This window comes from Littorina saxatilis, linkage group LG8 (assembly GCF_037325665.1).
Source record: "Littorina saxatilis isolate snail1 linkage group LG8, US_GU_Lsax_2.0, whole genome shotgun sequence".
In the NCBI taxonomy this organism is placed as follows: Eukaryota; Metazoa; Mollusca; class Gastropoda; order Littorinimorpha; family Littorinidae; genus Littorina; species Littorina saxatilis.
In genome coordinates, this window is record NC_090252.1 from 65657085 (window position 1) to 65680889 (window position 23805).

At 42.2% G+C, this 23805-nt stretch overlaps 1 protein-coding gene across 1 annotated transcript; it reads right to left on the reverse strand.

Moving 5' to 3' along the window:
• Positions 1-10033: 10033 nt before the first annotated feature.
• LOC138974173 (zinc finger protein 135-like) lies at positions 10034-23805 on the reverse strand. Its single transcript, XM_070346879.1, has 3 exons — positions 23728-23805; positions 18552-18927; positions 10034-15834 (listed from the first exon to the last, which is right to left on the reverse strand). Exons 2-3 carry the CDS (start codon positions 18652-18654, stop codon positions 13121-13123), a joined length of 2817 nt encoding a protein of 938 aa, XP_070202980.1. The 5' UTR covers positions 18655-18927; positions 23728-23805; the 3' UTR covers positions 10034-13120.

Genomic DNA, 23805 nt, shown 5'->3' on the forward strand with positions numbered 1-23805 from the left:
TGCATGCTTTGGACTTTATTTAGTGTGTGTGTACGCGTATGCGCGCTTGTGTGTGTGTGTGTGTGTGTGTGTGTGTGTGTGTGTGTGTGTGTGTGTTTTCACTTACAGTTACTGTTCCAAGACTGACAAATGTGTGCCTAATTTCATCCTGCTTTTTGATTGCACTTGGCTTACTATACTTTTGGAATTTTTCCGATCTTCCAGGTCAACTTATGTGCAGACCTGCTAGTGACTTAGTTTTAACCCTCTTCCGTGTGTACACGCAAGCACAAAACCAAGTGCGCACGGAAAAGATCCTGTAATCCATGTCGGAGTTCGATGGGTTATGGAAACACGAAAATACCCAGCATGCCTACTCAACGAAAGCGGAGTGAGCTGACTATGCTCTCAGAGTATAGTGTGGGTACCCCAAATGGGCAAACGAGCTCACACGTAACCAGAAAATTCTGGAACGCTGAAGAAGGAATATGGTTGGATCTGGGAGAGAAACTCAACCCTGATTTACAGAAAAGACTCCAGTCTGTAACCGTGACCATTTATCTTCAGTTGATAGCTTAGGTCACTCCCCCCCCCCCCCCCCCTCCCCATACATGACATTGCATGTAGCTAAATGGCTTCCTTGATAAAACCCATTAATTTAAAGAAACTTCCGGGATTTTTCTGGGACATGTTGTGAATAAAGGCCAGGAAAGAAAAACGTACACATGTAATGGAGACATATAGGGTGTCTGTGAGCTGGTGACTGAGCGATAGTTACGGTACACATGTACCTTTGCGCATCCGTGAACTCGAGAACTCATGGTACTATCGAGGATTCAAACCTGTACTATCGGGGATCCATTAAGGTTTCCGAGACTGTGTTTTCAAGTCTGTGTTGAAATGGTCTGGCGGAAGATTCTTTAATTTGCACAGGTAAAAATGACAATTTTTTGGTACCTAACACCCCTCTGGGTTGAGTTTGTTTTGACCTTGTGACGTGGGATCGCGTGATGTTGTGTGCTGGGGCCTTCACTTTCGCTGATGCTTGTTGAGCAGAACAGACGTGTTGTCTGGTGAGCGGTCGCGTGGCAAGTCTGCTGCGCCGGGCGGAAAGGGAACATCAATGTGAATTTTCTGTGACGGGTATGTTATTCATATGCTATTTTTTTGTACAATGGGTAAAACAGTATTAAAGTATGTAGGTTGTGACATGCTTTGGGAGGATTTATTTGAATGTTCAAGTAGATTGTTTTGTGAGTCGAATGTTCGGGAAATTTTTTTTGTTTATTGAATGTTTTAGAAAACCGTTTGGGTGTTTGAGAGAACTGTATTGTAGACATGTTATTTAGAAGGAATGATGTGTTGTTGTTGTTAGAGGATTTAGTTTGTGGTGGTTGAAATTGTTGAGTTGTTTATGTATGTTTACGGCATGCATTCTGTATTTTACAGAGTGGGCGGAATGTGCGACGGGGTTCTGTTAGGTTTAGTTAGGTTTCGTTAGATTAGGTTTCGTTAGACGGGGTTCGTTAGATTAGTTTTGTTAGATTAGTTTCGTTAGATTGGGGTTTTTTGGATTGTTTTTAGGTGGGGTTTTTTAGACTTTGTTTTTTTAGATTAGAGTTTCATTGGTTTTTTTTGGTTTTTTCTGGAGTATAGTTCTGGAGTGAGGATCTAGAGCCTAGTTCTGGAGTATAGTTCTAGAGTGAAGAGCTAGAGTATAATTCTGGAGTATAGTTCTAGAGTGAGGATCTAGAGTATAGTTCTAGAGTATAGTTTTAGTGTGTGGATTTACAGTATGATAGTTTTAGAGTGTAGTTTTGGAGTGGGGATCTAGAGTATTGTTTTGTTTTGTTTTGGTTTCAGAGTTTAGAAGATTGGAAGAAGTTTTTGTTGGTTGTAAACCCTCTATTTTCCCCACATTTTTCCTACAACACCGTTTGGAAATAAAAGAACCTGGTAATATAACCGGTGTCATTTGTTTTGACTGTTTGAGTTTATAGAGAGAGAAAGGGACACTCGGCTACATTTGGCACTAGGTTACATGTCTATACAAAAAAAAGTACCCAAAAAGACATTGAAACATCAGTACCGAGAAATGGAAAAACTAAGAGTAAGAGAAGGGACAATGAAATCCGAATGACAACACAGTGGTTCCAACAGGATGGAGCCCCACCACATTCTCAGAGAAATCCGGCCAGAACATCCCACATGAAACATTCCCCAATGTAATGAACAAATACAATCTCGCGTCTGGATTTATAGTTTGTTTTTGGGAATGTAGACGTAGGGCTCCTCACTCAACACACGCGTTTTCACCCTGTACGTGTCTGGCGTCGTTTGTTTAAAGTCCAAGAAAAGGTAACCGTAAGGGTCTTTTGTGGCGTCTTGAACACTAACATCAGAAAATACATACGCACGCACACGCACACGCGTGCACCCCAACACGCACACGCATGCACTGCACCCTGACACGCACACGCATGCACCCTGACACGCACACGCATGCATACCAACACACACACACACGCATGCATAGCAACACACACGCACACGCATGCATACCAACACACACACACACACGCGTGCACACACCGTACCACACACACACACACACGCGCGCGCACATACACATACAAAACTGAAAAGATATCAATACTTTAGTTAAAAGCAGAAACAAAACCGTATCCAGATGTGACTCAGTGACCACACAATGGTACACTCACGCACGCAAGAACAAACGACCGTTCGCAAAACAGCGGTAACCGCAGGCTACGAATATATATTTTTTTAATTGTTTGCCAGGGGACATTGATAAGGTCTCTGATGCTTCAGTACCTTGTAACAGATGTTCCCTCAAACACACACACACACACGCGTGCGCGCGCGCGCAGGTAGGCTACGACTATCTCATGAACAAACGACCATTCGCAAACCAGCGGTGGTCAAACTCAATAGCCGTCTTGTTTTTATGGTTTGCCAGCGGGCTTTGATACAAAATCACCCCAATACCCATTAACGTCGAGGGTATTGTCTTTTAAGTTCGTACTTACTAACATTGTCCGTTTGTTGGTGAAATAGCCTTAACTTCACCCCCACCGTGTTGTGTCGCTGCCCACAAACATCAGACACGGGAACCGGGGCTGTGGAAACTGGAGGCCAAAGCTGACCGAATCATCGCTCTGGCTCCCAAATGCTACATCTGTTGCGGTGACACAGACAAAGGGTCTTGCAAAGGGGTACAGAAAAAAATTAACCCCCTCACAATTCAACACTTTGAACGGGTGTTGAAAACACAGGAACAACAGTCTGTTGTCAATCGTGGTTTTCGTTTGGATAAAAACAACCAAATGCGATCGTACTGTTCCAAGAAAGGAAACAGAACTGTGGGCTTTCTAAGAAGAAAATTTAAAGAATGCACGACGAAGGTGAAGTCAGCTACCTACACAACCATGGTTCGTCCCTCTCTCGAATACGCGTCAACAGTGTGGGACCCACATCAGGAAAATGACAAGCAGTCATTAGAAATGGTCCAGAGAAGAGCAGCCAGATACGCCCATAACAACTACTTTGAAAAAACACCTGGCGTAGTTACCAACATGCTGAACAACCTAGGATGGGAAACTCTGGAAAATAGACGAGAAAACAATCGCCCCATGATGCTGTACTGACAAAATCAAGCATAAGATGGTCGGCATAGACGAAAAGAACTATCTCCATAGCTCCGACGCAACTGAGAACAAGAGGAGATGGGCTTCTTCTTCTTCTTCTTGGCGTTCGCAGAGGTTACACAATCAGTCCAGCACTGGTGATAAATGTTGTCGTTTTCTCCAACTCCTGTCGACTGCCGTATAGTTTGGTCTGCAAGGGAGTTGGTGACGGCCACACTTCTTTTCGTTCCTCATCTAGTAAGGGACATCGCTGTAAGATGTGTTCCGCTGTTTGGTCCTCTTGACCGCAGGCACAGGTTGGTGATGGCGCCAGCTTGAACTTTCGGTTCATGTGAGCATTGAGCCTGTTGTGGCCAGTACGCAGCCTGATGAGGTTGACTTGCTGCTCTCTGGACATTGTGTGGTAGTCATCTCTGTTTGTCCTTGGCCTCATCAATGCCTTGATGATTGTCTTCTGCTCACTAAAGCTGACACTGTTTTCAGGTTGGTCTTCCACGGCTCCTTCTTTTGCCAGCTCATCTGCCCTTTCATTTCCTGGTATCCCACAGTGTGCTGGTATCCACTGGAGGACAACTCTTCTGGTTTGTCTGACCATCTGTAATGCTTTGGCCAGCTGTGGGAGTTTGTCGTTCTCTAGGGCCTGAAGGACTGAAAGGGCGTCAGAGAGGAAGACAACTTGGTAGCAAGGGTCTGCGGAGTCCTGAACGAAGGAGGCGGCCTGCATGAGAGCTTCTGCTTCTGCTTTATAGTTTGTGCAGTGTTTGCCAGTGGCAACGCTGGATGTAGCTGTATGTCCCCCAGGGAACTGGATGAGAATGCCTGCACCTCCATTGAGCACGGCGTTAGTTGCTGATCCATCGGTGTATACATGGATCCACGCCTCTTTTGGGTACTGTTCGTCGATCAGGGCTAAGGTGAGTGCCTGTCGAGCTGTGTCATTCTGATCTTCTCCTGAGGTAACATGTGGAACACTGGTGCAGATCTGGATGCCTGGTTTCTCTGTTGCCTTGGGGGTTTCCTCTTCTTCTTGAGTCAGAGGTAGAGTGTTCTGTGGAAGGACTTCCCTGTACTGTCGAGAAAGTCTCTTGCTCTCGTGTACAAAACTGCTCCGTTTAAGCCGGTTCTTGGTGAGGTTGCTCAGTCTGTGCTTCATGGGGTGGTCGGGTAGGCACTTGAGCTTCTCGGCCTGTACCATAGTCTTGGCTTCTCTTCTCTGAGAGAGGGGTTGGATGGTGGTAAGCTTCTCCATTTCCTTGATGGGCGTGGATTTCATTGCACCGGTGATGAGTCGGAGGGCCTGGTTTTGCACACGGTCAAGGGTCTGCAGGTTTGTCTTGGCTGAGGTTAACCACGCTGTGGAGCCGTACTCGAGGTGGGGTCTGATTGTTCCCTGGTATACTGTCTTCAGTATCTTCTCGTTCGCTCCCCAGGTGGTACCTGCCAGCTTCCTGAGTATGGCTAGCTTGCGCCGGGCGAGGAGATGGGCTGAGGCAGCAACAGGACTTCCATAAAGCCATATGCAACACCTTTTTCCCACGGACTATCTCCAACTGGAACCATCTTCCCACGACGACGACATCAGCCCCATCCCTCGAGTCGTTCCGCTCACGTCTCCGCGGTAGCAGCCCCCTGCAGCCGCCAGTGGGCAACCCCTAATCCCTCAACCCCTGTACATAGTTTTAAACGCCTCCCAACCTATCCAGTTCCTGCCCTTTCTCAGTGCTGGTTTTTAAATTGTCATCCCGATTCCAAGAGGCACACACCGCATCCGGAATCGACAAATGACATCAACGCGGGACCACTTACGTTTACCAAATAAACCCGGTCCCAACGGAGAGAAGAAGAAGAAGAAGACTGTCGTTCCTGTACACGAAACGTCAAGTGTTAGGTGATGGGGTTTCCACCATCCCCCCAGACCTATAAAAACCCAGGCGAGCGTACATATCCATCAACATTTTTCAAAGCATGGAAACATGCGGCTAGAATGTCAAGTTTTTATTGGTCCATAACCCATGGGGGCATTTTGAACAATAAATACAATCAATACAATCATGATATATGCTAATATAATAAATAAAAAATAAAAATAAATAAAAATAAAAAAAGTTATGAAAAGCTGTTACAAATTCTATTAATAAAGTCCAAAATATTCTTTAGCAATTTCTTTTCAGTCTTAGTAGCAAACAACTTTTTAAATTTAAGTGCATTAGGTTTTTTCCAATAGTAAGGTGGTAACAACTCAGCTCTTTCTTCCTTGAAAAAATCACAGACAAATAAATAATGGAATTCATCACTTATGTCTTGTGATACACATTTGGTGCAAGTTCTTTCTGACCTCGGGATGTTAAGATAACGTTCTTTCTGTACAGGCAAATTGTTGTTTAATGTTCTAAACTTCATCATTGAAACACATTGCTGATATGGCAGGTGTGTGACATAGTCTTCACATGCAAAAATATCTTTAAACATTCGATAATTCCAAAACATATTTTTGGTTCCAATGTCTGTGAACCATTTATGGATATATACTGGTCATACAAGCTTCTTTTTACTTTCTGTTTAAACCATGCGCTTGAGTATTGAACATTTTCTTGAAAAGTCCAAAGGCCAGAGAAACCAATTTCATTTAAGGTTTGTTCAATAAAACATAAATAATTAGATTCAATCATCTTGTTGATATACAATTTATAAGTAAAGCAATACACAATACTTGAAAATTTATTTTTATGAATAGGACTAATCAGTTTATACCAATAGCAAAGCATTCTACATTTCATATTAACATCTCAGAGTGGATATCTTCCAAGTTCACCAAATATCATAGCATTTGGAGTTGATTTTTTTAGTTTGAAAACAATTTTATAAAAACGCAATTGAAGTTTAATAGCAAGTTCACAGGAACCAAAACCCCATACTTCACATCCGTATAGTAAAATTGGAGCAATCATTTTATCGAACAGGTCAACTTAATTGTATGTCCACAGGCAGTGACAATTGTCTACAAGTACACAAAAGAACAAACATTGCCCTTGAGGCACGATCATATAGATTCTTCTGTGCGACTGAAAATTTATTATTATAATTAATCTTAATGCCCAAGTACATTACATCAAACACTACTTCGATTAAATTGCCATTATACGTAAACAATGGTTTATTTCTAATTTTACCTCTGGAGAAAACTATAACTTTCGTTTTGTTTACATTAATATTTAGACGCCATTTTAAACAGTATTCGTGCATTTTGTTCAAACATTCTTGTAGGGTTTTTTCAGACTCTGAGCAGATCACAGTATCATCAGATTCATTTCTCAGAACCCATTGCACACACCATCAACATCATCGCCCACGCCGAGTTCCAAAACTTGTTGGAAGTGGACAAACATCGCAACATTTTGGTAGACTTTTCCGGGAGTGACGTATTTTTTTTATAACGAAAGGCAGAGAAACTACTACTCTCTCCCACATCCAACCATATTCCTTCTCAGTTCAGCGTTCCAGAATTTTCTGGTTACGTGTGAGCCCGTTTGCCCATTTGGGTTCCCCACACTATACTCTGAGAGCATAGTCAGCTCCCTCCGCTTTCGTTGAGTAGACATGCTGGGTATTTTCGTGTTTCCATAACCCATCGAACTCCGACATGGATTACAGGATCTTTTCCGTGCGCACTTGGTCTTGTGCTTGCGTGTACACACGAAGGGGGTTAAAAGCTGTGGTCTATTTATGATTTTCCGGGGCTACGAGGTTGAAAAATAAAGATACAATCATGTACAGAATTCTATACGCGGCAAACGCTACCCGAAACGGCCCCACCTATACGACGTGTATGACCTTGAGAGCTTCAGTCAACGCTTGAATTTTGCAGGGATAACATCCGGTTTGCTCTCTCAGAGATGAGCATATTTTATCTTCAAGAGAGATGAAGGGGAAAAAATAAACGCCCCGGCGAAGATACGAACTCTCGACCTCGAGACTTCGTGTCTCATGTCCTAACCGCTAGGCTACTGTGCCAATTGAGAAAAAGAAGGGAAAACATTGATATGAATTCATGTTATGTTATTCTTGAAGCAGCATGATTTATATCTCTATCCGCCTATTGTTCAGAAGTGAATACATGTATAACTATTTCTTAGATGTCTGTTTTCAACTGCACAGAGCTTTGGAGAGATTCAATTACTGTTCTTGTCATTTTTCTTGCATGTTGTAAATAGAGATATCGCAGGTATTTGCATGGCGCGAATGTCGTGTAGTATGAGCGTTGTAAACATTCTTTCTTTATTTGGTGCTTAACGTCGTTTTCAACCACGAAGGTTATATCGCGACGGGGAAAGGGGCCACTTGTCAATTGTTTCTTGTTCACAAAAGCACTAATCAAAAATTTGCTCCAGGGGCTTGCAACTAGTCCTGGGAGAATGCAAGTTTCCAGTACAAATCTTACATACTGCTTGACTAAAATCTTTAGAAAAATTGACTATATTCTATACAAGAAACACTTAACAAGGGTAAAAGGAGAAACAGAATCCGTCAGTCGCCTCTTACGACATGCTGGGGAGCATCAGGTAAATTCTTCCCCCTAACCCGCGGGTAGACGTAAACATGTACTGCGATTCCGTGAAACATGTTTGCAAAAACAAGGCAAATTTGAATGGCAATTTTTACATTATTGAAACGAATGAATGGTAATTCAAGCGTAGAATGATATAAAATTATCATTTTTTTCTATCTTTGACAACACTGGTGGAGTGGCCTAGCGGTTAAGACATCGGCCCCGACACTGCGAGGCCCCGAGGCCTTGAGTTCGAATCCCTGCCAAGTCGTTTATTTTTTCTGCTCGATCCTTCTTCACAAGTATGCTCAGCTCTGAGAGAGCAAACCGGATGTTACCACTGCAAAGTCAGTTCAAGCGTTGACTGAAGCTCACAAGGTCAGTCATACACGCCGTAGTGATGGGGTTTCGGGTAGCGTTTGCTGTACAGAATTCTTTCTTTCTTTATTTGGTGTTTAACGTCGTTTTCAACCACGAAGGTTATATCGCGACGGGGAAAGGGGGGAGATGGGATAGAGCCACTTGTCAATTGTTTCTAGTTCACAAAAGCACTAATCAAAAATTTGCTCCAGGGGCTTGCAAAGAGTACAATATATTACCTTACTGGGAGAATGCAAGTTTCCAGTACAACGGACTTAACATTTCTTACATACTGCTTGACTAAAATCTTTACAAAAATTGACTATATTCTATACAAGAAACACTTAACAAGGGTAAAAAGAGAAACAGAATCCGTTAGTCGCCTCTTACAGGGACGTAGCACACCTAATAAAAGTGGTAGGGCGGAAAAAAATGGAAGACAAAATGCTGAGACAGCTAAGGAAATATGGGGCTTACACTACCGCCCCCCCCCCCTTCCCGTCCCCTTGTAATGGTCTAAAAAAGAAAGAAAACATGATGCGATTTCGTGCCTTCTGAGCTCAGTTCCATCTAATCATCTTTCCATCCTCCACCAAACAACGGGCTGGTGAATGTATCAGTGATTATCAATCGACTTACATTTATATCTAAATTCCGATACGTTGAATGTGATGAGCACTTACTTCAAATGACTTTCGTCTTCATTATTGTCTAGTGTGTTAAAAAGCAAGGATTGACAAACTGGTTTACTTCTAAACAAGCAATTTATTGATCCGTCCAGCCATCAACATTGGCAGCCTGAGTGATGACTGAAAAATAGAGGGATTTGTCAGAATATTTTTAGCGCGTTTTCGATCCATCACAACCAGGATGCACACTTGTGTCCATTGTTCAATTCTCTCTCTACATGTTGTTTCATGTGACACTGTTAACCCCACAAGTTACTGTGTTACTCAATTGTTATGGCGTACTTACGGTTGACACACAATCACTCACCCCTCAGTCTGACCCCAGCTTCACACACAGAATATACAAAACATTTCTTACCTCCATTGTTTCTCATGGGAGCAGACGGACGAAGAAGCAATTTTCACTAAATTGGCGCCAATACTTTTATGGCCTGACGGAACTCGTCACGTGTGACGTTCTCGTCAAAATAAGACGTCATCCTATTCCAGCAGTTGACCAAGACTAACACACAAAAAAAAAAAAAAAAAAACCTACCTTATGCCATCGCGTGAATACTACGTGGGGTGTTCTGTTGGTAGATCTCTCTCTCTTTCTCTCTCTCTCTCTCTCTCTCTCTCTCTCTCTCTCTCTCTCTCTCTCTCTCTCTCTCTCTTTTTTTTTTTTTTACGGAAAAAGTGGTCGGGCGGTCGCCCTACATGCCCTACCGGGTGCTACGTCCCTGCAGAATCCGTTAGTCGCCTCTTACGACATGCTGGGGAGCATCGGGTAAATTCTTCCCCCTAACCCGCGAGGGGTACTCTGTACAGAAATCTGTACATGATTTTCAGCCCTATCTTTTCAACCACGTAGCCCCGGATAGTCATAAATAGACCACAGCTTTAAGTCACTAGCAGGTCTGCACATAAGTTGACATGGGAGATCGGAAAAAAATCCAAAAGTATAGTAAGCCAAGTGCAATCAAAACGCAGGATGAAATTAGGCACACATTTGTCAGTCTTGGAACAGTAAGTGAAAACACACACACACACACACACACACACACACACTAGCGCGCGTACGCATACACACACACTAAATAAAACCCAAAGCATGCAAACAAGGCAATTCTAAGTGTATATTCTCATAAAAAGACAATCATTTTGTGAACATCTGTAAAAAAAAAAAATTTAAAAAAAAAATAAAAATTCCCATTGAAAGTATTCAGTATTCTGGCTTTTTTTGCCAGCAACATGACTCATTGATCACAGTTGATACAAACTGACAAACAAATACGCTTGCCTTGGCTGTATTTTGAAGATTAGGAAATGTCCTGCCGAATCTCAATCACCACAAATGTACATGTATGGGGTAAATCAAACTGATGTGACAAAAAACACTTTAGTGAAGGTATCACCGAACTGACAAAAGTCCTACCGGTTTTGGGACCCTCTAAAAATCAGCTGAGGGGGTCCTTGCACCCCCTAAAAATTATACTTAGGGGGTTCCGAAACCATCTAGGGAGCCCGGTCTCAAATGGGAGGGAGTCTTAAAATCAAGGTAAAATGACAGAGGTTATGAACATAAAATCTAAGAAAACAGGATCTTCAAAGAGAGGGAGTCTTGCATTATGTGGTTCTTAAAAAGAGGGTTCCACTCTACATATAAATGTATTCATTAGCAGTCATCGACACATACCACAGTCAGAAATGTATACAAATACACACCCATACATCTTTCTTTACTTGGTGTTTTACGTCGTTTTCAACCACGAAGCACACCCATACATGCATACATACCGCACAAGCCTTTTCTCTGTTCATGTCATATGTTCTCCATAAGACAAGTGGACATAGCAACTTTTACATCACATACAAATTATAGCCTTAACCTTCACCGGATCACACGTTGGACTACACAGTCCGGATGATGTGGGTCGTGTACGACCCATACTTTTCAAAGAAGGATTCAACGTAAAAAGTATTCCCACGCCATCTGAATAGGGATACACCCAGGTTTTGCCGCCTCTTTGCAAAGGTATGGGTCGTACACGACCCACACCATCCGAATAAGGATAAACAACGTAAAATTCCTTACGTAATTCCATATGGGTTGTCCATGACCCACGTCATCCGGACTGTGTAGTTCAAATTATGTCATCGTTTACTTGTTTGATTACAAATATAATCTGTCAAAAGTTGGGGAGTGGTAAGGTCATACGGTGATTAGAGATTAAATGAAGTCTCAATTAAAACATCAAAATAGTTTCAGAGATAGAGACCATGTTTTGTGAGGCTCTGGGTCGTCCACGACCCACAAAGAAAGGTGAAGGTTAACCAATCAAATGTACCATTAAAAAAAATACTTAATAGTTTAATGTTCATTTCAAATGACAAGATTCTGTTAGAAAAGTGTCGATTTCTGCACATCATGTCATAATTATCATACATGTAGCATTTGGCCTATTATGGTCCGCTAGACCCGAAAAGCAATAGCTAACTAACTAACATACAGGGTATCTTTCTGTTAAAATAATGGGGTTTTACCTATTCCAAGCGTGTTAAAATGTGTCACCTTAACCTTCGCCCGACCCGGTTTTCGACTACACACAGACTACCGTGAAGTTTGCTCTCCCCTAACTTTTTGAGTCTGCCATCAAGCAATGTCCCTGTTAATTCCTCAACAATATTTCAGACCCCCCCCCCTGTCTACCCACTTCCCGACTTTCTTTCTTTATTTGGTGTTTAACGTCGTTTTCACCCACGAAGGTTATATCGTGACGAAGAAAGGGGGTAGAGGGGATAGAGCCACTTGTCAATTGTTTCTTGTTCACAAAAGCACTAATCAAAAATTTGCTCCAGGGACTTGCAACATAGTACAATATATTACCTTACTGGGAGAATGCAAGTTTCCAGTACAAAGGACTTAACATTTCTTACATACTGCTTGACTAAAATCTTTACAAAAATTGACTATATTCTATACAAGAAACACTTAACAAGGGTAAAAGGAGAAACAGAATCCGTTAGTCGCCTCTTACGACATTCTGGGGAGCATCGGGTAAATTCTTCCCCCTAACCCGCGGGGGGGACTTCCCGACTTAAATCTCCCCAATATTGCTTCTCAAAGAAGGAAACATATGCATATCCTTCCATAGACCCATGCTTTCCAAAGAAGCAAAAACGTGCATCTTCTTCCGTAGACGCCGTGGTTAAATTTCCACGAGAAGTAATTAAATCATATTATTAATTTAATCATAAGTGTGCGGACTAAAGTTTCTCAAAAAAAGAAAAACGTGAATACACTTCTGTAGACGTTGTGGGGCCGTGTGGACCCACACTGTTATGTATTAATTATGTATTCATTTCGCTCCATACAACTTGCTTATTAACTCCAAAATTTAACAGATTGTAGAAAATGATGTTTAGAGCCAATACCTGAAGGTTTGTGACTTTTCTCCATAGTTTTTATGTAAGTTCCTTCAGTTTAAGAAACATGGGTCTGCACAGCCCCACCATGTCTTCCGAGTGTAGTCTAAATTTGACCTTTGTTTTTTTAATTACTTCTCGCTGAAATTTAATGATCTTTTAGGACATAAGGGTTGTCTGAGGCATTTTTAAAAGCTCATTAAAACATTCCAACTGGTTTAAGAGATATTTGCAATTAAACAGCCTTCTCGGTCAACACAGACCCACGACGACCGGCGAAGGTTAAATTACCAGGCCAGCACCGGGAACCTGGCAGCACATTCTGTGCATGCATATTATTTCTTCTCTGCATGTATTAACATGTGCTGCTTTAATCGAAACGAATGAGTGAACACTGCATCACACTCTGTGCAGACATATACATATACACTTTTTTTCTTTCTCGAATGTGTCAATGCATGCTTCTTCAAACTCTAGAAACTTGGAACCACACACTTGACAAGCATGCTTTCTCTCTCTCCTGTATGTGTTAACCTGTGGCGCCTCAAAGACCTGGGTGATGTGTACCAAGTACCACACTCCGTACATGTACATCTTTTCTTCCCTGTATGTTCAAACATGTGTCTTTTCAAAGCAGATGACAGTGTAAATTTAGCTTCACACTTTGTGCATGCATGTTTTTTCTCTCTTGTATGCGTCAACATGTGCTTTTTCAATCTAGCAGACAGTGCAAAATTTGTACCACACACTGTGCACACATACTTTCTCTCACCTGTATGTTTGAACATGTGACATTTTAAATCATCCGTGCTTTTAAATCTAGCGCCACACTCTGTACAAGCATATTTTTTCTCTCTTGTATGCGTCAACATGTGCTTTTTCAATGTAGCAGACAGTGCAAAATTTGTACCACACTCTGTGCATGCATAACTTTTCTCTTCTGTATGTGTTAACATGTGTTTCTCCAGAGAACTCAACCAGCCGAACCTAGCACCACACAATGTACATGCATATTTTTTCTCTCCTGTATGGATCAACATGTGTCGCTTCATATCACTGCTCCTTGTGAACCTTGCATCACACACTCCACATGCATGGTCTTTCTTCCCAAAATGATTCAACATGTGGTATTTCAAGTTACCACTTTGTATGAACCTCGTACCACACACTGTGCACACATACTTTCTCTCACCTGAATGTTTGAACATGTGACGTTTTAAATCATTCGTCCTTTTGAATCTAGCGCTACACTCTGTACAAACATGTTTTTTCTCCTCTGTATGTGTAACCATGTGTCGCTTTAGATCACTACACCTTGCAAACCTAGCACCACATACTGTACATGCGTGATCTTTCTTCCCTGTATGTGTTAACATGTGATCCTTTAAAGAAGATGACCATGATAACATAGCACCACACTCCTCACACATATGCATTCTCTCCCCTGTATGTGTTAACATGTGTGCCTTCAATTGTGCCTTCAGTCTGAACTTAGCACCACACATTGCGCATGCATGCTTTTTCTCCCCTATATGTACTGACTTGTGTTGCTGCAAGTTACAATACAGTGTAAACATAGCACCACACATTGTGCATGCATGCTTTTTCTTCCCAGTATGTGTGTCTGCAAGTTTTTTGCCCACCTCTCCTGTATGTGTAAACATGTGTTGCTTCAATTTACCAGAACTTATGAACTTAGCATCACACTCTGTGCATGCTACAGCACCTGCATGTGTCAACATGTGCTGCTTCAAAGCACAAGCCCTGGTGAAACTGGCACCACACTCTATGCATGGATGTTCACGATATGTTAACATGTGTTGGTTCATATGACCAGACTTTCTGAAACTTGAATCGATATCTACACTATCGTGCACACTAACTGTTGTCTGTGTATTTGGTGTCAGCATCTCTTTTTCCAGGCAGGTATCACTGTGAGTCTCAACTGTAGTCTGAGTGTTGACTTCAATCCGTGTTCCTGGTGTCTGCATATCTTGTACAAGACAGGTATCACTGTGAGTGTTGACTTCAGTCCGTGTTTCTGGTGTTTGCATATCTTGTACAAGACAGGTATCACTGTCAGTGTTGAGTTCAGTCTGTGTTTCTGGTGCTTGCATATCTTGTACAAGACAGGTATCACTGTCAGTGTTAAGTTCAGTCTGTGTTTCTGGTGTTAGCATATCTTGTACAAGACAGGTATCACTGTCAGTGTTGAGTTCAGTCTGTGTTTCTGGTGCTTGCATATCTTGTACAAGACAGGTATCACTGTCAGTGTTAAGTTCAGTCTGTGTTTCTGGTGTTAGCATATCTTGTACAAGACAGGTATCACTGTCAGTGTTGAGTTCAGTCTGTGTTTCTGGTGTTAGCATATCTTGTACAAGACAGGTATCACTGTCAGTGTTGAGTTCAGTCTGTGTTTCTGGTGCTTGCATATCTTGTACAAGCCAGGTATCACTGTCAGTGCTGACTTCAGTCTGTGTTTCTGGTGTTTGCATATCTTGTACAAGCCAGGTATCACTGTCAGTGTTGACTTCAGTCTGTGTTTCTGGTGTTTGCATATCTTGTACAAGCCAGGTATCACTGTCAGTGTTGACTTCAGGCTGTGTTTCTGGTGTTTGCATATCTTGTACAAGCCAGGTATCACTGTCAGCCTTGACTTCAGGCTGTGTTTCTGGTGCCTGAATCTCTTGTAATATACAGATACATGTATCACTGAGAGTGTTGACTTCAGGCTGTGTTTCTGGTGCCTGTATCCCTTGTAATATACAGATACATGTATCACTTTCAGTGTTTTCTTCGCTCTGTGTTTCTGGTGTTTGCATATCTTGAACAAGACAGGTATCATGGTAAGTATATAGTGCAGCCTGTTTCTCTGGTGTCTGTATCTCTTGTTTTAGCAACATTTCACTGCGCAAACTAACAGCAGTCTGTGTTTCTGGTGTCTGCATATCTTGTTTCAGCCAGGTATCACTGTGAGTGCTGACTGCAGTCTGTGTTTCTGGTGTCTGCATCTCTTGTTTCAGCCAGGTATCAGTGTGAGTGCTGACTGCAGTCTGTGTTTCGGGTGTCTGCATCTCTTGTTTCAGCCAGGTATCACTTTGAGTGCTCACTGCAGCTTGTCCCTCCAATGCCAGCACCAGAGGCATACTAGCTGTGTTCTCTGTGGCCACATCCACCCTGACCTGCACTGCAAAAGAAAGCAAGAGACATCCATAAAAGCAAACTTGAATAGGCCAATCAGAAATATATGTTGGTTAAGGTAACCCTATATTTTCCCCCTGAACCTTAAACTTTTTTTTCATTTCTCAAAAAAACACAATTTTTGGCACATTTTGCAAACCACACTGAGACTAAGGGAAGTAATTAACCTCCTTTAAAATCAAATAAAAAAAATAAAAAGCCGACCTACCGGCCCTATTGTTTTTAGTGACGTTACTCTAAACCAACATATATTTTTGTTTGGCCTTATCATTCATATCTATCCAATATTAATCTAAATACAACTCCTTTTCTTATGTTTTTGATAAAAGTTTTGCCTAATGGTTAAACATAGCTTTCAGCACTAGCCACTGTTGTGGAAGAAGACTTTATAATTATATCACTAAATGTAATGATTTTAGAAATTAGACTACGTAATGTATGTCTTCTGATAAGCCTTTTTTTATGACAGCCTTATACCAAATTTCACATGGAAAATATGATCCTACAAAGATGCATTTAAATTACAAAAAACGTTTCTTTCAATGTTTACTGACAAAAACCGTAATCGTGTGTCAAAAGACTGGATTGGCTTTGGGATGGGCTTGCGAAGATTATTAGTCTGGGAATTTTTGCCGTATTTTTTTTCCCACTGACCGTACTGCTCGTATTCCAGATAATCATGCGTACAAAATACGGCGAAATCGTATGGGTTAGCAGGTGTTAGTGTTACACAGCTCTTTGCCGCTTAAAGGAGGATAACATTTCAAGCATTTACAATGCCCCATGTTCAATAATGCCTTGAATGAAGAGCTTGGCACGAGAAGGGGTGATAAAAAGCTTTAGGTCTCTGTAACAGTTATTCCGTGGGCTGAACGACTCGATAGGCAAATGTCATATTTGTATTGTCCCTCGATGAAATGCCTCAGCTGACAGGAAGAATAGCAAACATCCCAACGTCTATGTTTGTAGGCCCCGACTGTTAACAGGCATGGGAATGGCTGAATAAAAAGTCAGCTGAAAACAGGAGAGGGACCAAAAAACAGGGGGGTCCAAGTGTCCTCCCCCGGAAAAAAAGAATTTTAAAGATCAAAATCTACGCAATCTGAGGGGTATTTGGGACAAAGTTTAGCATTTAATTTAACATAAATATGCAGGTGTTTTAACTGCAACTTTAAGTTTTAAAAATTGTGAACAAAGGATTGTGCATACTTTATGACTTTCTTGCAAACATTCACTGACTGCTCTCACTCTCTTCTCCTTGTGTCTTTTCCTTAGTAGATGCTCGCTGAGGGCAATGAAACCACGATTGCTCTACACAATTTCTCTGTCACAAAGGGTGCATCTTGCTTGACCGGGCGTGTCTGGTTAACCACACCTTTTTCGTCATAATCCTGGCCGCGTCGAACAATATTCGATACCGAAGACATGAAGTTTTCTTTCAAATCGAACACAAGAGACGCGTCTTTGTCTCGGACAAGTAAACCACATGCAGCGGATGTTGCGCGAACATCTGTTTCATATCACGTGGGACAGCCAAGACTACAAAAGCTGAAGTCAACCATCAGTTCCGGATAGTGGCTTGTGCCATTTGAAGACACCCGACTGTTTGAGAATAAAAACCTCATTTACGATTTTTGAGGGATTTTTTTTTCCCGCTGAATTTTTTGTCCCCCGCTGATACTCCTCACGAAAACCGCTGAAATTAGCGGATCCGCGGACCATTCCCATGCCTGTGTTAAGCTTGTCTCCGTGACTAAACCTATGTCATATTATCGACTTAGAGCCAACAATGCTGATAGGCAAGGAGCATGTTTGTTTGGTTATTCTTCTTCTTCTTCTTCGTTCATGGGATTAGACTCCCACGTTCACTCGTGTTTTTAGCACGAGTGGATTTTTACGTGTTTGACCGTTTTTACCCCGCCATTCAGGCAGCATACGCCGATTTCGGGGGAGGTATGCTGGGTATTTTCGTGTTTCTATAACCCACCGAACTCTGACATGGATTACAGGATCTTTTCCGTGCGTACTTGGTCTTGTGCTTGCGTGTACACACGAACGGGGTTAAGTCACCAGCAGGTCTGCACATAAGTTGACCTGGGAGATCGGAAAAATCTCCACTCTTAACCCACCAGGCGGCAGCGACCGGGATTCGAACCCCTCAACGTTTGTTGGTTTGAAACGGAGTGTGAAAGTGTCACACAGGTCTGTAGAAAGAAGTTTGTTTGTTTGTTTGTTTGCTTAACGCCCAGCCGACCACAAAGGGCCATATCAGGGCGGTGCTGCTTTGACATATAACGTGCGCCACACACAAGACAGAAGTCGCAGCACAGGCTTCATGTCTCACCCAGTCACATTATTCTGACACCGGACCAACCAGTCCCAGCACTAACCCCATAATGCCAGACGCCAGGCGGAGCAGCCACTAGATTGCCAATTTTAAAGTCTTAGGTATGACCCGGCCGGGGTTCGAACCCACGACCTCCCGATCACGGGGCGGACGCCTTACCACTAGGCCAACCCTGCCGGTGTAGAAAGAAGTCACTGGGATAATAATTGAACAAGAATCATAGCAAGCAATATGCATGTAATGCACATGATTATAGCAAGCAATATGCATGTAACGCACATGATTATAGCAGAGTAAATGAGTTGCATGGCTGTTGCATTTGTTCCTTATTGTGTCTGAGTGTTTGTTAGCCTTACCTGCTGGCTGCGGTTCAGCCACGTGCCAACACTGCAGTGCCTCTCCTGCCACATCAATCTCTACCTTGACGGCTGATGGAACTGCTGCGTTCCTGTCCTCCATGTTGAAGTTAACAGGCACAGTCTGTGGCCGTTCACTACTTGTGGTCCCTGATTGTTTAATTGTCAAGGCGTTGACAGTCCATGACTGATTATAGCACTGACGATCCCATCAGATCACTCTGCAAAGCGCTGACAGGGGAACTGTTCGCTGTTTAAGGTGTTGACGGTCCGTGACTGTTCATGGCACTGACGATCTCATTTGATCCCTGTGCAAAGCGCTGACAGGGGGACTGTTCACTATTCAACGTGTTGATGGTCCGTGACAGTTCAAGGCCTAGAAAAACAAGAAATTCAGCATTTGTATAAAAATAGGGTTGAAGCATAAAATAAGGGCTCCATATCTTAAAGAACCATAAAAAAACCAACGAGTGGCTCTAAATGAGTTCTTTTTCGTTTTAGCACTATCTTGTGAATGTGTTAAAAGGGTTAAAGGCATAGAAAGCTGATGAATATACACGCTAATTGCTTTACCCAGAGCTGGACTAAATTAAGTTCCCTGCAAAATATTGTGGTCTAGGAGCCCTTAAATGTTGAGATATTTGAATTTTTATTTTGATCTAGATGGTCCTATTTATAGATTTGGCAACACATGTAACGTTGATGCAAGGGAGCTAACACCGCGGCTTTGTTGACATCCTCACTTTTTCAGAAGCTAGAACAAGCTGTAATGCATGTATTATGGTCCGCGCATGGTGACATATCGTCATTATATGGTCTTATGGTGCGTTTGACATCGATTGTTGGCAAACTACACTTTGTAAACACGGGAGTGCGTTAGTATGCCTTTAAGTGCTATCATTTTTTCTCTACCCTAGTACATTTTTGAGTGATATGAACAAAAAAGGGTACATTTTAACCTTGAACGAAGTTGAATGAACAACCAAACTGACCTGTGCAGGGTGCACGTTTATTTCACATCTGTCATAAGCTGGTTCACTGGATTTCTCCGTCAGGTTCTGTCCTCTGACATTGACAGTTTGAAAATGCAAGAGAATTCCATCCAATATATCAAAATGTGACACTGAGCGTTGGGCTTTCAGGTATGAATGTTAAGATTTTTACTCTTGATGTACTCAGCTGGAAACAAGCCAGTTTAACAGAAGATATTAACTACTGTAATCGTCCTAAACAACTTTTCTTATTGTGCGTTATATAAATGTTGCCTAGTTTTTGTGTGTAAATAATTACAAACGTCCTCCATCTGCCCCTTGGCCAGACTATGCTAAGCTCTGATAGATACTATTATTGAGTGATACTGTATGTTGCTTTACTTTATGCTCCACTCTTGTGAATAAACCTGTAGAATAGATATTTGTCTGATGTTCTACTGATGCGGCTGAGTGTGAACTTTTGCTATAGCCTAGCTCTGATCATCAATATCATCATAAAGAACAAACACATGCAGCTATCGGGAGGACGTCACCCGGGCGTCAGCCAAAATTAACTTCAGTCTGAATTTATCTCCACCAATTTCGAACAGTACAATTATCTCGAGGGAGAAAAGCATGTCAAGATCTTGCAACTGAAGCAGATTTGTCATGTAATTCAGTCGAGTTTACCCTAAATTCAATTTATTCATCACAAATTAGAGTCAAAGGCCAAAGTTTGATAAGGAGCACTTAAGGGGGAGGTGAATAGTATTAAGTTTGTGTGAGATAAACAAAGCCCGCTGACGTCATCCCTACAGCTGCAAGTACAAGAAACAATATTTGTATCCAATATTATTACAGAGATGATATTTTACGTGTATTGGACACAATAAACCATGCTCACTGGCTATATGCACTCAGAATGTATATAGGGGTCAGAATCTTGTATACACTCCGGCATTAACTTCCGGTTGTGAAGCGAATTTGCCATCAGAGCAGTTGATTATAACTATAAGAGTACAAAGAAACAAAAACAATCTGATGCTGCACGGCCTTTGCTGTAACGTAGATAACATTCCCGGGGTGTACTTAAAAGACCAGACACTGAACCGCATCAACACTCGGAGCGTCATTCGACACCATTTTGAGAAGGAACACTTCACTTTTAATTCATACGCTGGGAACAAACACAGACAAAAACAAACACACACACACACAAGAAACTGATGCTTCACGGCAGTTTATTGTTGGTGTTTGGGACACACTTGGAGTGTGTATCAATCTAGAAACGGTTGTGTACTATGTGAATGTACATTTTTTTTGCCAACCCTCAACACTCCAAAAAAGAGAAAGCGAAAGTCCCCATGTCAGACTGATTTTTCATTGGCTACTTCCTAATGACTTGGTTAAGCGGAATTTCACTGGCTACAGATTTGTAACAGAGCTTCTGATTGTTGGAGTGTATACAGAGTCTGAGACCCATCGAATCCTACAGATTTGGCACCAAAACCATGACGCTTGAAGTAGGAGACACCATGACGGAACATAAAGTAAACTGAGCTGTTTACGATATTAAAAGTATTATGGCGGTGGGTAATCTTGAACTTTAATGTGTAAGACGAGCGCAGTGGCGTGGTGGTAAGACGTCGGCCTCCTAATCGGGAGGTCGTGAGTTCGAATCCCGGTCGCTGCCGCCTTGTGGGTTAAGAGTGGAGATTTTTCCCATTTCCCAGGTCAACTTATGTGCAGACCTGCTGGTGTCTTAACCCCTTTCGTGTGTACACGCAAGCACAAGACCAAGTGCGCATGGAAAAGATCCTGTAATCCATGTCAGAGTTCAGTGGGTTATAGAAACACAAAAATACCTAGCATGCCTCCCCCGAAATCGGCGTATGGCTGCCTGAATGGCAAGGTAAAAACGGTAATACAAGTAAAGATCCACTCGTGCTAAAAACCATGAGTGTACGTGGGAGTCTAAGCCCATGAACGAAGAAGAAGGAGGAAGGTAATAAATTCATAGCTTAGAATTCAGAGGCATGTAAGCCTCCAAATTTGCAGGACCTGCACTTGTAAGTGAAACAAGTCATTTTAGATCCCTTTGAAGGGGTCCTGCTGATTACCGTCAACTACCGTCAACTTTTTGTGTGTCTTGAACTTCTTTTTTTCCCCTAAATGCAGGTGGCTGAGTTCGAAACTTGCGAAGGTAGCGGAATCGCCATTTGGGGCGATAAGCACGGGATTTTTGTGATTCACGAAGTAAAAGTAGATGACTAGGCTGATTTTGATCTCACGAATGTGAGCGACGCTGGGATTTTATACTGGAGCGGCATCATTTGTCTTGCTGTCCGGGCTGACAACTAGTGTGAGCGACAAGAAGAAGAAGAAGACTGTGAGCGACGCTGGGATTTTTAAATTAGTAATTAGCAGGACCCAATCGCACGGCTCGCCTGAAAAAATCACGTGCTCGCTCCCGCCTAGTCATCCACTTCTACTTCGTGAATCACAAAAATCCCGTGCTAATCGCCCCAAATGGCGATTCCGCTACCTTCGCAAGTTTCGAACTCAGCCACCTGCATTTAGGGGAAAAAAAGAAGTTCAAGACACAAAAAGTTGACGGTAGTTCCGTAACGGCAGTTGACGGTAATTAGCAGGACCGCTTTGAAGTTACGGAATGAACTGTACCATTGTGTACGATTGCATTTCGTTTACATGCGTCGAACTCGAAGACGAAACTATCCGTGAATTGCGACTGGGGACGTCGATCAAACAACCAAATTAATTAATAATGCTTAAGTTTGGAGCTCAATCCGTCAATTAATTTCACGAGAGTTCTTTGGCTCGTTGAGTAAAGGGACTTGCAATTGTATCCAAAATAAGTAAAGAATGCCACTTTGTTTGTTCATGGGCTGAAACTCCCACAGCCACCGCTTTCGGAGGAAGCATGCTGGGTATTTTCGTGTTTCTATAACCCACCGAACTCTGACATGGATTACAGGATCTTTTTCGTGCGCACTTGGTCTTGTGCTTGCGTGTACACACGGGGGTGTTCGGACACCGAGGAGAGTCTGCACACAAAGTGGTAATCTTGAACTTTAGCGTGTTAAATTCATAGCTCAGAATCCAGTGACATTCTTGACTTATTTTTGATACAAGTCCATGTAACTAAGCAAACCAAAGAACATTTGTTGTGAAATTAATTGACAGATTGAGCTCATGGTGCCCCTTCTTTGTCAGATACTTTGCATGCCTAAATCCCTATTCTTTCAATGCTTTCAATCAAAGTCGTAAAAAAGGTTGTGGGTGCAAATTTTATGTTAGCGGGTATAGTGCATTCCAATTGTTAGCAACTCTATGAGAAAACGAAAACTTGCGCTTGTTAGTTTTACAGTGTTGAACAAAGATTTTTCCCTGGCTGTTTCTGGTGTTGTCTGTCTGCTTGAATGTGAATATTTTGTGCATGTCAATATCATCCACCCCATTTATAATTCTATATGTTTGTATTAGGTCACCCCTTGTCCTCCTTCCCTTCAGAGAGTGGAGGTCTAAGTATTTGAGTCTGTCCTTTAGAATTTTAGTTGCTCGACGCTGCACCCTCTCATTCTCAATTGTCTGAGACTGTCTCTTGAGGAATGGGCTCCACACCACATTAGCATATTCCACCAGTGGTCTCACAAAGGCTTTGTATAGCTTTAAGAAGGTGTCCTTGTCAAGAAATGAGAACGTTCGTTTGATAATGCCAATCCTCTGATTAGCTTTTGACACTGATTAGCTTTATGAGCTATGAATTTAACACGCTAAAGTTCAAGATTACCCACAAAGTTGACTCTGAGAAATAAATCTCTCGCCGAACGTGGGGACGAACTCACGCTGACAGCGGCCAACTGGATACAAATCCAGCGCGCTACCGACTGAGCTACATCCCCGCCTAAGAATGCCACTAAATTCTGAGCTATGAATTTAACACACTAAAGGGTCTTTCCTGGCAAAATTGCTTAGGCACAGTTAATAATTGTCTACCTATACCCGTGTGACTTGGAATAATAGGCCGTGAAAGGTAAATATGCGCCGAAATGGCTGCAATCTACTGGCCGTATAAAATTTCAACACACTAAAGTTCAAGATTACCGCACGGTTATGTCATGCGCTCAGCTACGACTTGCTCTGATCAGCCATTAAGAGTCATTCTGGCTTACAAAGTTACATACCCTTCGTGTCTGCTTTCAACCATAGACCAATTCAACGTATTCGACCCAACATGGCGTCGAAGCACAATCTTGGAGTGC

Excerpts from the sequence above, each read along its gene's own strand:
- LOC138974173 (XM_070346879.1), bottom strand. The coding sequence starts at position 18,654 with ATGGAGGACAGGAACGCAGCAGTTCCATCAGCCGTCAAGGTAGAGATT. Across the intron at positions 15,835-18,551 it reads GGCTGAACCGCAGCCAGCAG|TGCAGGTCAGGGTGGATGTG; the intron begins GTAAGGCTAACA and ends TTTCTTTTGCAG.